Source organism: Populus nigra, chromosome 9 (genome assembly GCF_951802175.1).
Source record: "Populus nigra chromosome 9, ddPopNigr1.1, whole genome shotgun sequence".
Lineage (NCBI taxonomy): Eukaryota > Viridiplantae > Streptophyta > Magnoliopsida > Malpighiales > Salicaceae > Populus > Populus nigra.
In genome coordinates, this window is record NC_084860.1 from 14,661,573 (window position 1) to 14,678,050 (window position 16,478).

Consider the following 16,478-nt stretch of genomic DNA (forward strand, 5'->3'; position numbering starts at 1 on the left):
TAGATAATTAGATTAAGATAACTTTATAGAAAGTAAATAAAAAAATCATGAACCCCAATCCTTAATCATTCCAATATTGAAGAATAAAATCAAACACATAGTAAATTATAAAGCATATTTGACTCAAAATAAATATTTAAGATGAGATTTTATTTAACAAACATTGAGACAACAACATATTTGATCGATTCGGGTCAACACAGGGTAACCTATCAATCATCGACCAAGTTATGGGATCATGATAACCCCATATAAAAAAATAAAAACAAATTACAAAAATAAATTTTTAATAAACTTATTGTTAAAGGATTAAACTAAAAAAGAAAATCAATTAAAAAAATGACCTAAAAAATAACCCGAGTAAACTGGGTTTAACATGCCAAACCTGCGATTTAGGTCATGAAATTAAGATAATCCAATAGAAAATAAATCATAAAATTCAATTTTCAATCAACCCAGTTTTGAAATATGAAATTGAAAAAAAAACATCGATGAAAAAAATGGCACAAAAAATAATTCGTCAAACTTATAACCCGAGTCATGAGATGAGAATAACTTTATAGAGAACAAATTAAAATAAATCACAAAACTTAATTCTCAATTAATCCAATGTTTAAGGATGAAACTAGGAGGAAAAACATTTAATTAAAAAAAAAATTAGAGTTAACCTGTCAAACCTACGGTCTAGATCATAAGTTTAGGATAATCTCGTAAAAAGTAAATTGAGAATACTTATAAATCTTAATCTTTAATAAAACAAATATTAAAAAATTGAATTAAAATTGAAATGAAAAATATAGGTTAAAAAAAACCAAAGAATGTTTTTTTTAAAATAAATAGAATTATACGAGAAAAGGAACAATAAAATCCTCTCATCCTTTAATTTTTATTTTTTTTGTTAATGAACAATATTTTCCCCTCTGGAATTAGATTTTGTTAATAATAATAATACACGCAACGGAACACCTTTGATGACAATTACACTCTTGTTAAAAAAAAAAAAAAACCTGACTTCTCGATCATATTTTTACAATCAAATGTAATTTATCCTTTCTCTTCGAATTCCTCAAAACTTTATCCTTGAAACGTGAAAGGATAGAAATACATTTTACTGCCGAAAGCCAACCATGGCCATGTTCCCACCCCCAAAACATTCAAAGCTCTTCAGAATGTCTAAACTTGACATGAATTTCCTCTTATCTAGCATCAATTAATGTGACAGTAACTTCATTGACAGAGCAAGATTCTTGCTTGCTTGATGAAGAACTTGCATCAATCAACTTTCTTTCTGTGTAAAAACCAGGCTCGTTTGGTTGAGCCAGTGTCCCCTCACCACCCAGCATTAGTACCACTGTTGACATACTTGGCCTATCTGCTGGGGAATGTTGAACACATAACAGACCAATATGGATTGACCTCGTCACTTCATTTTGATTACAGGTTTCCACTATTAAATCATCGACCAGCTCCAAAGCTCTTCCCTCTTTGAACAGTTTCCATGCCTGGATATTTTAAGACACATTTTGTTAATACACTTGTTTTAACATAGCTAATAAAAGAGATTAGGGGAGAAAAAAAAGAGATCACTTAGCCCTTACATGACCAAGAAGGTTGAGTTGATGTCCTGGATGATGAAATCCCCTATTTCTTTTCCCACTTACAATCTCTAACACCAAGACACCAAAGCTAAACACATCGGATTTTATCGAGAATAGACCGTCAATCGCATACTCTGGCGACATATAACCACTGCACAATATCAGCAAATTGATCAATGAATTTCAAGCAATATATGAAGGTAATTCTAAACATTTTATTTTCTTCTCGAAATAAAGAAATGAAGAAAAAGAATATCAATTTCTTACTATGTTCCAACTACTCTCTTTGTATTTGCTTCTGTTTCATTCCCTCCGAAACTTCTAGCCATGCCAAAGTCTGAGATTTTAGGATTCATCTCTTCATCTAGCAAAATGTTGCTCGGTTTAAGGTCTCGATGAATGATTCTTAGTCTGGAGTCTTGATGAAGATAAAGTAGTCCTCTTGATATGCCATTGATGATATGAAACCTCTGAGTCCAATCCAGGGCCTTGCTTTGCTTTTTATCTGTCCATTGCATAAATATGCTCATTTTAATCCAATATATAATCCATATAATTAATCACCTAATAAAAGTTTATCAATTTAACAGGTTCTTACCATTTATGTAGAAGTCCAGACTTTTCTTGGGCATGTATTCATATATCAAAATCTTCTCATCTAGTTGAACGCAATATCCTAGCAGCTTTACAAGGTTTCGGTGCTGAAGTTGCGCGATGCATTTAACTTCATTCATGAACTCATCAAGACCTTGTCTGGATTCCTTGGAAAGCCTCTTCACAGCTACTTCTTGGCCATATTTAAACACACCCTGCCAAATATAAAAATATAAAAATAAGTTATTAAAATGATTTTTTATGCTAATACGTTATAACATTGAATGTGGACCTCAATTGCATGTTAGTTCAATGTTCATATCATGTGACAAACCCCTGCATATTAGTTCTAGGTATTCCTTATACCTTAGTTTATGAAAGCAACTATTTTCATTCATAAAAAAAACATAATATATATCAGTCTCAACAACTTTAATTAATATCTAGTCTTAATAGAACATAGACAATGAACATTTAGAAATAATGTTGTAATACAATAGAAATCTTATAATTATAACAACTTTGTAATATCCTATGTAAAACATTTTTATTCCACATATTATCTTTACTTTGAATGCATTAATCAAATATTAGATTTATTTATCAAATATAATTGAATATTAAAGATAAGAAAACCTTTATTAATAATAAATATATTTTACATTAATAAAATCAATGCTATGTGTAACCAACTGATTGACTATAAATCATGTTCACTAACAATAAGTTGTTAGATATGTAGAGGAGTTGAAATCTACAATTAGAGATAAAATTGGGCTTCAAATCTTGTTAGAATATTACAAATGCATAAAATATGGGTCTAATGATAAAGATGTTGATATAGGAGGGAACTAATACGAGATTTGAATATCAAATGAGGGTTCTTACCATTGAGCATTGATTTACAACTTATAAGAAAGGTATGTTATCACAGACAATAAATAACCAATCCAATCAAGCTAATGCAAGCTTTGACTATGATAAAAATAGGCCATAAGCAATTCCTAATAGGGATAACTAGAAGAGAGATAATTCATATGCCAAGTCACCTTCCATAAAGTGTTAAAGATGCAATTAGGAAGGCCATAAATCCAATGTTTATCCTTAAAAGAGGCTTATGAACATGGTTGAATGCAAGGATAAAACATGTAGACAAGGTACAAAATTATATTCGTAGGTGTTATGAACCTAATGAGGAAGGTGAATATGAGGATGATGATGGTCAAGCCTATATGGTTAGATGTTTGTTGTTGGCACCAAAAATTAATAATGAGACAAAACAACATAAGCTTTTTCATACTAGATGCATGATAAAACCAATATGTTTTTAACCTTATAATTGATAACAATAGTTAAGAGAGTGTTATTAGTAGGGAAATAACTATTGAATTGAGTTTGTAAATTGAGAAACATCCTGAACCTTACATTATAGGTTCGATTAAAGAGGTACCAAACATAACAGTAATTGAAAGATGTAAAGTTTTTTTTTCATAGGCAAGTATACTGATGAAGTTTATGGTGAAGTAGTTAATAGAAACGCTTATAACTTGTTGTTTGCTAGGCCACAATATGATATGAATATATGGCATAGAAGATGGGAAAACATCTAAAGGTTTGTAAAAGATGGGATCAATTTTACTTTGATGCCTTTAAAGGGAAGTTCTTAACTAAAAGCCTAAAAGGCTAGAGGAGAGGCATTCTTTATTACTATTACGTAGTCTTTGTAAGAAATTAAAACAGATTTGAAGAAGATAAATGAAGTAAATGCTTTAATTGTGAAGTTTTTTTTGTTGTTTAAAGAAGTTGACAAGGTAGTAAAGGTCCCTAAAGTTGTTAAGTCTTTATTACAGAAGTTTCAGGAAGTTATTTCATATAAGCTACTAGATGAGTTACCTTTTACATATGATATATAACACTTGATTGATTTGATAACATGGTTAGTCTTTTAAATTTGCCTCAATATATGATGAGCCCAAAAGAGAGGAAGATCTTGATGAAGAAAATATAAAAAATATTGAAGAAATGGTTGATTCAAGAGAGCTTAAGTCCATTTGTTATCCCTACTTTACTGACATTAAAGAATAATGGTGGTTGGTATATATGTATTGATAGTCGCACTATTAACAAAATCACTATGAGATACAAGTTTTTAATTCCACGATTGGATGATATACTAGATCAGTTGTATGGTGCAACAAGTTTTGAAAGATTTACTTAAGGAGTATGTACCATCAGATTTAGATTTAACTAGATGATGAGTGGTAAATGACTTTCAAGATAGAATGAGTTGTATGAGTGGTTAGTCATATCATTTAGGTTAATAAATGCACCAAACACATTCATAATACTGATGAATCAGGTTTTGCAACCTTTCATAAATAAATTTATTATGATTTATTTTGATGATATCCTTATGTCTAGTTACAATGAAATAAATCATATTGAGCACTTAAGGAGTGTCCTATAGGTGTTGCTGAAAAACAAATTGTATATGAGTTTGAAGAAGTGTAGCTTTGTGACTAGTAAATTGTTATTCTTGGGTTTTGTAGGATGAGGTGATGGATTTGAAGTTGATTAGGAGAAAGAGGGGGAAATTCATGATTAGCCCAAACCCAAGACAATCAATGATGTGCAAAGTTTTCATGGATTAGTTATTTTCTATATGATATTTAATCAAAATTTTAGTAGCATTATAGTGTTGATCACCAAATGTTTGAAGAAGGGGAATTTTAAGCGGGATGAGGAAAAAGAACAAAATTTTACCTTAATAAAGGAGAACCCTTATTTGAATAATGATAGTAGGTTGAAAGTAATGCTCATGAAATGGGTATTAAAGGAGTTTTTTCTCAAGACAAACATCCTATAGCTTTTTTTCAGTGGGAAGTTGAATGAAAATTAAATTGGACTTCCTATGATAAAAATTCTATAATGTTGTAAAGGATTTGAAAATTTAGGAGCATTAATTGATTAATAAATATTTTATCTAATATTCAGATCATCAAGCTTTTAAGTCTTTAAATAGTCAAAATAATATTAATACGGATATGATAACTAAACAAATTACATTCCTTTAAAGGTTTACTTTCATTCTAAAGCATAGAGTTGGAGTTCAAAACAAAGTGGTTAATGTATTCAGTAGGTGAGTTGCATTTTTTATAGAGATATTTTAGGTTTTGAGTGTTCGAAGGAGTTGCATGTTGAAGATGCTGATTTTCAAGAGATATGGAAAAAAATGTTATAATGGTCAAGTTAATGAAAATTTCCATATACATAATGGTTACTTGATGAAAGGTAATTGATTGTGTCCCCCTCACACATCCCTACTTGAGAAACTAATTCAAGACTTGCATAGTAGCAGATTAAAGGGTCATGAGGAAACAAACAAAACAATGTCAACTTTGAAGGATAAGATTTATTGGCCTCAACTCAAACATGATGCAAATGGATTTGTTCAACATTGTTTTACTTTTCAAACAACTAAAGGGAAATCCTAAAACATTGGTTTATACATGCCTCTACCTATACCAGAACATATATAAAAAGATATTTCCATGGATTTTATGCTAGGTCTCCCACGAGCCCAACATGGTATTGATTTTGCTTTTGTTATTGTAGACAAATATTAAAAATGGTCCATTTTATACATTACAAGAAGACTATGAATTCTATTAGTGTGACTAGGATATTTTTCAAAGAGATAGTGAGGTTACATGATGTTCCAAACTCCATCACGTGTGATATAGATAATAGGTTATTTAGTCATTTTTGGCTAACCTTGTGGAAGATGTTTAATTCCTCTTTGAAGTTTAGTAGTACTACTTATCTACAAACTGATGGCCAAACAAAGTCTCTCAACAAAATTTTAGGCAATCTAATTCGTTGCATTTATAAAGACAAGCCTAAACAGTGGGGTGTTGCCTTGGTTTAGGCAAAATTTTCTTACAACAGTTTCAAGCATAGTGTTATTGGCAAAGCACCATTTGAGATTGTGTACATGTAGCCTTCAAATCATGTACTCAATCTAAATTCAGTGCCTAAAGCTGATGGGATTAGCAAGTCATCGGAGAATTTGGTTGAACAAGTGAAAGTTGTGCATTAAAAGGTTAGAAGAAAACTTTAAGAAATAACTATAAAAATAAACACGCAAGAGACAAGCATATGAAAGTTAAATCATTTCAAGAAGGAGACATAAGAATGATTTCCTACACAAGGAGAGGTTCCTAGTAGGTGTTAGAGAATAATATAAAGCATATCCTGGAACCTCACCTAACAGCTTAAGCTATTAGGTTGAGATGATTCTTTGACATGGTATCAGAGCCTTGATGACCAAGCGGTCATGAGTTCGAATCTCATCATCCCCATTTATTTGATAAAAATTAAGCACAAGGTAATGTGGGTCTGTGCAAGTTTCAAGCCCAAAGGGCTTTCACTTAAAGGGATGTGTTAGAGAATAATATAAATCATATCCTAGAACCTCACATAACAGCTTAAGCTATTAGGATGAGATGGTTCTTTGACAGTAAACACCTATAATAACCAGAAGATGAGAAGAAGTATGGTACGTATAAGGTGCTGAAGATAATTAGTGATAAGGCTTATGTTATTGATCTTCCAAATAGCATGAGCATATTCATTACCTTCAATATTGCTAAGCTTTACAAGTACTTTCCAAATACTGAAGTTAACTCGAGGATGAGTTTTTCTTAAGTGGGGGAGATTGTCGTAGTAATTATCATAGGAATTTATGGACCAAATTGTCATGGCCAAACTTGATGATAAGTCCACAAAGAAACACGAAAGCATATGATATGAAAGTTTTAATTCAATTATTATTCTATTAGAGAATCTAGACAATTATTCAGATTCAATAAAAATACCAGATAATTTTCTCTAAATTTCTCTATAGTTAAATTTGTAATCTTAGAGTTTGAGAACCGTAGTTTTATCTTCGTTATGTGTTGTGTCAAAAGCTCAATGTGTTACCTTATAAACCGGTCCAAATCCACCCTCCCCAAGCAAATTGCTGAATGAGAAGCCATTGGTAGCAATAGCTAATGTATTCAAGTCATAGTGTGGTAGATCAAGATCCTCCTCCTGGTAAGGTATTGTGAAGTTATCTTCTGGAATCTGCTCCTTCCCTGTGAAATGGTAAAGAGTGTATGAACAAAACAATGTAGTTGCAATCTTCTTTCTAATCCTACAAGTTATAACCTCATGCATCTCACTCATGACTATAAAATACTATAGAGGGTCAAATATGAACTGAAACAAGCCTTCTTCTCATAGTTACTTGCATTTTCAGTATCGCGAGTTTCCATATTTAATCATGGTCCAAAATAAACATTCCCACAGAAAACAAAATCAGAGAATTGATTTAAGGGTAAATGTTACTTACTTGACCTCCCATGACTGCTATTATATTTGTTTTGCTCCATCTTTTTCTTCCGTATGAGCAAACATATGCCCAGGCATACGACGAGCAATGGTGCCAATACTGAGCCCAATATAACAGCAACTTTGTTATTCCTTTTGGAGCCCCCTTGACCTTGATTTGCAGCAGCTACAAGAAAAATAGCCATTACTCAGTAATTAATTTGGAGAAATACTTCCACCTGAAGGCAGACAGTGACACTTGAACATATTTTTAATTTCATTGTCAAGATGACATTTGAACACAATTGACTGTGCATATGGATGGTTGACTCTTGCTTTTTGCACGGTGTGTTGGCACTTCAAAGTTGGCACATGTGAGTACGAAAGCAAATAGGAGAGACTAGATAAAGGACCCGCACTTTATTAACAAAAAAAATTCATGACTCGACACCGCAAAAAAAGAGCTAAAAATAATAATAATTTCTAATCCCTTAGAATAAAAATATAAAAGGATGAAATCGAAAAAAAAAATCAATGAAAAAAAATTACTAAAAAACAAAACACCAACAAAAACAAGGTTGTCAAAACTCGCGAGCAGAATCAAGCAGATAATCATTATTTGATAGGTGGCTTGCGCAACGTTACAGACCTATCATTTTTTTATCACATAAAAGATATCGAGACAATGCATATATTTTTTAATAAGAACAAAATCCAAGATTATGATCAATGAAAAAAATGATTGAGCCAAACCTAGTGAATCTGTTGAGTCTATGACTTGAGACATAATACTAGGACACCTAAATAAAAAAAACGGTAAATAAACAAAAAATACTATAACTAAATAGAAAAAAAGTAAATAAACAAAGAATACTAATTTTAAAAATCAAAATTCCTTCAAACATTGTCTCAAATTAAATATCGGGGATGCAATCAATAAATTTAATAAAAAACCAAAATAGGGCCAACCATATTTTTCATTGGAGAAAAAATATCAAAACAATGTAAACCTTGTAAACTCAGGTTAAATTCTCAAACCCATAATCCATTAAATTCTTGACTCGGGCTCAACACCTAAAAAATTAAATGTTGGATGATAAAATCAATTAATTCAATTCAATTCAAAAACAAAATTCTTTTAGAAAATCTAAATTTAACAAAGTCAAAAAAATAAAAGTCAGGCGACCCATGTTATTTTAAAATTGACCATAAAAATCTCATGAAAGAAAATAATAATAATAAAATAACAGAATGGTAAAGGATGGAAAAAAATGCTTTAAAAAAGCAAAAAAACCACGAAAACCCATGTTCGTGTTAACTTCATAAATCAGAGGCAATCTCTTAAATCTGTAAAGTGTTAAATTCTACACCCAGATTAAACTAAGAAACTTAACCCAACCAACTTACGACCCAAGATATAAAATGGGGATAATCTCACAAAAAAAAAAAGCTGAACAAATCACAAAGCTCATAGCCCAATAATTCAATATCAAATGATAAAAAAGAAAAGAAAATTTAAAAATGATTTAAAAAATTACCAAACTTAAATAAGATAAATCATTGAAACTAGTGAACCGGGTCATGGGAATGAGACAACCTTATAAAAGGTAGAAATAATCACAAAGCAAAATCCTGAATTATAAAAAATTAAAAAAATAAACAATGAGGATCAAATCTTACACAAAAAATAATTGAAAGAAACTAATTAAAGACTAAATTGAAAACAAAATAAATGAAAAAAAGCATAGAAAAAGAGTAATGAAAAAAATGAGGACCAAAATTTGAAAAAAAATAAATTAAAATTCTAAAGGATAAAATAAAAAAAATGAAAAGAATGAAAAAACAACAAGCAAAAGAATGAGGAGCAGATTGTAAACAAAAAAACAAATTAAATTAAATGCAGAGAGGGATGAAATTGAAAAAAAAACTTCAAGAAGCATTAAAATTAAAGCAAATAGAAATCAAAAGAGTGATGACTAAACCCAAAACAAATATAAAATGAAGGACAAAACAAAATTTTTCAAGACCTGACATAAAAATCAAGATCCAAGAGAGAAAAACGAAGGGCAAGAGGAAAAACCTCTTTGCCACCGAATCACCGCTCGCCGTGGAGCACATCCTTGCGCATCAGATAAGATGACAATCATTTTTTTTTGTCACCGTAATTGGCCACACGTGCCTCTGAAATAGCACGGAGGACTCTGACGTGTGCATGAGAAGCATCAACATATTTTATCGATTCATTAATATTTTAATAAGGAAAATTACAAAAAAAAGACCCAAAGGCATGCCATTAAAAAAAAAGAGCCATGGTGCAAAGACTACAACGCCTTCACAAGGTACTCTTTAAATCCGGAAAGTAAAAGCTCAACAACGTAATTTTACTATATAAAAGTAATGCAAAGATAAATAAACTCTTCCCTGCAATACCAGTTTTTCTAAGCACCCAAGGATATAAATGTTATTTCACAATGCAAACTAAAAGAAAAAGACGAAAAAAACCCTTAGCAGAAGACTTTTTTTTATCAGATTTCAAGGGCAAAAGAGTATTTTTATCATGCATTATAAATGTGAACGACATCTTTACCCCTGCTAAATTCTCAAATGATATTTGGATCCTATAAAAATACAATTTTACCCTAAATACCAAGACCATTGTTAAGAGCAATGAAGAGCAAAGCTATAATTACACTTCTTGAATTTACAATAAATCTCCTGACATGCTATTGTGAATCATTGAGGCCATTTAGTCTTTTTTGTAATGTGAACAGAGATTAACAAGTTGATGCCAAAATCTCAACTTCGACGAAGTTAAAAATAGACGTTTCTTTGTCTCCTGTCTAGAAAACAACACATCCATATTGGATTCAAATTCAATAACTGTTCAAGTTAGGCGGCTGGTTCTTTTTGTTATTTTTTTAAAAGAAAAAAAATTCGTGAACAAGATAAAACTGAAAATTCCAGAATTTTTCTTCAAAATATTTATGCAGAGCAATATGTTCTTAGATACCAAGCCAAAAATGTGTACTTACCTGCTTCAGAGGAAGCCATCCTAATGTAAAGATCCTGCCCATCATCTGTATACTGTCTGATATCAATCAGGTGTTCATCAAACCAGAGAAAGCATCCACTTTTTGCTATTACATCTGAATTGGCATAAGCCATGCAAGAACAATTCTTCAAGCATTCCGTCCTGCATTCTTCCGTGGTCATGCTTATATTAACCATCCAATTATTCGCTTGAGGCACTTTAACGTTGGAATACTTGATGAATCCATCTCCATTCTTGCAATCCAATGGCATCCTTCGAACACATCCACCAGACCAATCTGCCCTTTGCCACTGTTCTTGGTTTCCCGGCCTGAATCTGTCCAAACAACTGCATGCAGGAGAAGTGCCAATGTTACACCTTCCATAAGCACCACATAAATTATAATTATCGCAGTTGTCCGCGGGTGCGCTCGCGTACACAATCCAACTATTAGTTCGATCAATCCAAGTAAGCCGATTCATGATACCTTCTTCAGACAAAACCAATGTTGTAATAACAGAAATATTATACAGATCAAAAGTGAAGTATGCCTCCTTGTCATTAAAAACAAAGGTATAGTTATAAATTGGATCTGGTTTCAAATAAGGCAGACCACTAAACCCGATGCCATTCCATGGCCCTGAACGAGCCTTCAAATTTGAATTATGATTGACAACCAACTCTAAACGCATGGGGTCTACCTCAAAAGTATAATCACCTGGAGAAGGATCGTCTGTGCTCTTCCACGACGATATGATCACATCCAAGCCTGAAGCTATGCGTCCAACTTTCATTCCTGGTAGAAATGTATTCCCCGGATGGTGGAAACTTTGCCACAAGAAGTTTTCCGGGCTTGGATCATCTAGATTTCTGACAGCAAGATTTCCTGTTTCCAAAAGCTGCGCAACAGGGTTTCGAGCTTGCCTTGATATGTTGGAAGACCAAATAACACTGCTGTTCTGATTGTAAAGCATGAGGATTCCCCTTTCATCGACCTTGAAAACTCCGGATTTATCAGTGATTGGTTTTTCTCTGTTGGCAACCCAAACAACTCTTCCTTTAGATATCCTGTTGTACCATATTCCCAAGTATCGTTGTGTGGAATTTCCAAGGCTGAAAAACCCCATTCCATAGTTTCCACCACTTGATACAATGGTCTCCCCATCAGTGATGTTTTGGTTTGTAGCTATGGTGTCTGCTGCCAAGGATTTTGTGAAAGAAGAAGAGAAACATAAGCAGAAAAGAAGGGTAAGGCCGAGGCGAAGGCTTTTCATCTCTGTTTCGAGCAGAATTTCTTTTAGTTTGAGACTAACAGGCAATGCCATTAAATGTGTAATGGAGACTTGGTCAGTAGCCAAGTACTCCTCCATGATATTATATTATGTGACATATTGTTTTATTATGGTATTCAAATGCTTTATTTATTTATTTTTATTTGGATGATTATGACATAAGTGAGAAACTGAGATTGCTTTCCTTACAGTCATTTACTAGTACAATGGTTTCCGCTCTTACGCCAGCTAGACTAATTTTTTTAAATGTAAAAAAAACACATTGAGTGTAGGGATTTTTGTTTTTCTAGTGTTATTAAACTCGCGCAAATAAGTAAGTCTTGAAACTCTTTGACTTGGATTTTTATCAAGTGTCCCTGTATAAGAGATAACTTGACGTGAATTAATTGATTTAATGAGTTTAAAGAAAATTTAGATGACTAGAGAAAATATAGATTAATTTTTAAAAAAATCAAGAAGATTTTTTTAAAAGTATTAAGACGATGACATATTAGATAACCCGGATCACACGTGACTCGGTTCATGAATTTAACTAGGTTTAGTATTTTTTTTTAAAAATAATTTTTACTTAATTATATAATAAAAAAATTGTTTAAGACTGTGATAACCCTAAACAAAGCAAAACAAAAAAAACCATTCATGAAGTCTATTTCCCAACCAATTAGACACTTATTGATGAAATCAGGAAATTTTTTTTAATTATTATCAACATTAAGTAAAATACCAAATTGCCCTCGAGATGATGATTAATCATTAGAAGTCAAGCTTTATAAGTTAATTTTTTCTTCAAAAAAAAACCCTTAAACCCAATTTAAGTGTTGTTTTGCATTTATAGGCATTATAACAATTTAACTTTGCAAAAACTAAAATTTAAACAACAACAGTAACTTTGATCAATTATAAAATGGCTAATCCACAATAATTGAAGGAGGATGAGTATGAAAGTCAAAATGAAAAAAAACAACAAATTAACTGTTTAAACCCATACTAATTGATCCCAACAACTCTTTTAGACCTAGGTTAATTTTCTAAATTCACAACCCTTGAAACTGAAAACCCGGGTTCAATTAAAAATCTCAGTTGTCAACCAACTTAATGATAAATGATAAAAAAAATATCTCAAATTAAAAAAAATAATCAAAGAAGAAAATAGAGAAAAAAAAAAGGGAATGAGCATCAAATATGAAAGGAGAAAAAAAATGAAGGGGTGGAATTGAAAAAGAAAACAAATTCAAAAACTATCTTAATTTTTAAAAAAATAAAAAAATTGAGGACCAAATCTGATAGAAAAAATTAAAGGAGGATGCAATTAAAAAAAAAGACTTGAGAAATGAATTAAAACAAAACAAATAGATATAAAAACAATCAGGGATAAAAACAAAAGAAAAAAAACTTGAATGGCTGATATGAAAATGTGGAGGGTCAGACACATATTTTTAGGAGTAAAGAGAGAGAAAATAGGATGTTGGCGATATGTCAGAGGTCCGACGAGTACACACGTTATATAGGGATGAAGAGGAGGTTGAGAAGAATAAAATGACATGACAGAATTAAATTTTTGACCACTGTATGTAGTCGCATGTGCAGCCCAAAGGCGGCAGAGTGGCTGACATGCTGACGCATACGACACACTCGTTAATAGCTTTTGATTTTTATTTTTTGAAAACACCACCCTACCCTCAGGACTCAAGCATTAATATTAAAAAAAATATATATTGCAATTACAAATTAGCCCCTTCAATCAAGCTTTAAAAAATAAAATCTAAGGGTAATAGAATAATCAAACTGTAGCAAAACAATATGAAAGGCCAAAAGAGACATTAAACCATAGTTAACTGATTATTTGTTATTAAGGGTAAGAAAGTCATTTAACTATGCAAAAGATTAATTAAAAGACTATGACACCCCTTAACAATTTAGAAATGACAAATGAATTAAAGAAAAAGACTATTTTACCCCTAAAAAGGTTCTCAAGTGAGGGTTTTTCAAGGACAAAATCATTAATTCACTATTACAATCCATAGTAAACAAAGGTATATATACAATGATTTTCCTATATGGTTTTGCTTTTCACTTTAATATCAATTTTGTAGAGCATGTATAAAATATATTAAAAAAAAATGATAGATACCATTGTTAAAATCCAAGTCATTGATTCTTAATTTTTTTTAATATAATAATTTTCAATTAAAAAAAACTCATAACCATCAAATAATTATTAAGAATAAAATTATTATAATTAATACTCAACCAATCAATGACCGGATTTTCATTAACATAATTTATCATATTTATTAAAATATGAGATGATCTCAATTTGTAAAAATTTAAGATTTAGTGTGTGTTTAGAATTGTGTTGCAATGTGCTTTATAAATTTTTTTTTCTTGAAAATATGTTAAAATGAGTTATTTTAGATTTGTTTTTTATATTTTATATCAATTCATTAAAAATATCGTGCTTTTTGCGAGAGCGCAACTTGCGGTGACCCGTCTTAAGCAGGTTAAAAGGTTTTTGGTTGGATAAAGAGTTACCACATAATATTATAGTTACTAGAAACCCTAGATGTCTTTAGAGATTCTAAGTAAAGGACTCGTTACGTAAAGGAAATGTATTATCACTCCTAGTATGTCTTTCCTAAGGCAAGTTGTATCGTTTTTCTTTCTTAGTGGTTACTATAGTATGAAGGTGTTCTAAATTATATTACCCTACTATGGAGGATTTGCTATGATGAACAAACTTTGGTTTTCTAAATCAAAAACTTGGTCTAAAAGATCCTAACATAAAAAGATATCAAAAGAAAGCAAACTCATTCACAACTTATGTGTCGTTAAGGAACTGAAGTTAGAAACCCAAAGAGATTTGGTTATTATTGAAATTTTATATTTTCCTTTGGTATTTCAAATTTCTATGACACTTGTACCACGAGACACATGTTGGAATATTTTCAATTATCTTTGAGCTTTCTTTCAAACAAACTTGGAATTTTTGGCTATTACGTCATTCCAAATAATATTTAAGATAAAATTCCTTATAATTTTATAGGTGAATAAATTGTATTACTCTCAATAATATTTTTGATATTAATCTCCATACAAGTTTTTTATCCTTATATTAAAAGTGAATAATAATAAATTATTATCCATAATAATCTTTTGAATATTAACCCTATTATAGGTTTTTTATCTTTATATTAAAATTGAATAAAATATTTTACCAAAAATGAGTTTTTTTATATTTTTTTTTGAAATGTAGATCAAAATCCTTTGAAATTCTCCAAATTGGTTGTAAAATTCATGCAATACTTTTTGTATTTCTAAACATGAAAACATATTTTTTTTGAAATTTTTTCTTAATTTTAAGACATGCTCCAACATTTTTTTAGGATTTTTGGCTATATACATGGAAAATTTTTATTTATTTAAAAAATATATATATTTTTATTATTAATATTTTTAAGGCTTTGTTTGGAAATAAAAACCTATTTTTTTGGATAACTGTCAAAATAGGCCTACGAGAATATTTGTTGAACACTTCCTTAAGCAAAAAAATCCTTTATAGAAAAAGTTGAAAACCAAAAAAGGCTTACCCAAATGACCCGAATTTGACCTGATTAGATTAACTCAAAGTATTTGGTTCGACCATAAATTGAACTAAAAACACAAGTTTGACCCAAAAAAAAAACCAAAACAAAAATCAAAACTTAAAATGAATCAAGCTTGCCAAAAACACAAAAACCTAAAACATTTAGATCAAAACCAAGAAAAAACTAAGAACACAAAGAACAAATGAAGAACATCAAAAACATGTTGAGCAACATAAATCGAGATCCAGACTAAATATGAACAAGCAAAAGACATAGGCATGCTGGAAATCAATTGCTAAACAATAATCAAGCATCAAACATCAACAATTATCAATCAATAATTATGATTTGATGAAAATAAGTTTTGATGCAAAAACAAAACCTTATAATTAAAACTCAGAAAAAATAGTTATTGATGCAAACTTACCTTAGATCATTGATTAATCAAGTTATTAAAAATTTCTAGTGCAAATAATTAAATCAAAACTGGTCCAAATCATAGAGCCAAGATAATGTTCTTCCTAAGAACACTGCCCAGAAAACTTAGAAAATGAAAAACAAGCTGCCAACCCAGAAATGTGCATACCAAGCCCTAAACCATGCTTTTTTATTCACATAAACCATACTACTATAGTTACACTTGTTTGAGCTAAAACAAACAACAAACAACACCAAACTATCAAAATCATGCATGATGTTTTAATTTTCAAAACTGTCAAAACTAACAGCATGCATATTCAACCATTTTAAAGTTCAAAATTGATATTTTGACACTTAAAAGGATTTGGACAAAACCAAAGAGCCTAGAATATGTATTAAAAACCCAGAAAAAACATTAACAACCCTACTACCATATTTGACAGATTTCAAATCTATCTTATGTAATAAAAACAACAATCATCCAAATATCCACCAACATTAACAACCAACTCAAAGCAAGATTAAAAAATAAAAAAACAACATTTTTATGCATTAATCAAAATGAAAACTCAAAACAACATAATTT

The 16,478-nt window shown here is 30.6% G+C and overlaps 1 protein-coding gene across 1 annotated transcript; it reads right to left on the minus strand.

The window, feature by feature from the left end:
• Positions 1 to 855: 855 nt before the first annotated feature.
• On the minus strand, positions 856 to 11,949 carry LOC133703703 (G-type lectin S-receptor-like serine/threonine-protein kinase At4g27290). Its single transcript, XM_062128309.1, has 7 exons — positions 10,598 to 11,949; positions 7,588 to 7,752; positions 7,176 to 7,330; positions 2,197 to 2,407; positions 1,866 to 2,103; positions 1,599 to 1,749; positions 856 to 1,502 (listed from the first exon to the last, which is right to left on the minus strand). The coding sequence occupies exons 1-7, from the start codon at positions 11,919 to 11,921 to the stop codon at positions 1,197 to 1,199; spliced, it is 2,550 nt and encodes an 849-aa protein (XP_061984293.1). The 5' UTR covers positions 11,922 to 11,949; the 3' UTR covers positions 856 to 1,196.
• Positions 11,950 to 16,478: the final 4,529 nt, after the last annotated feature.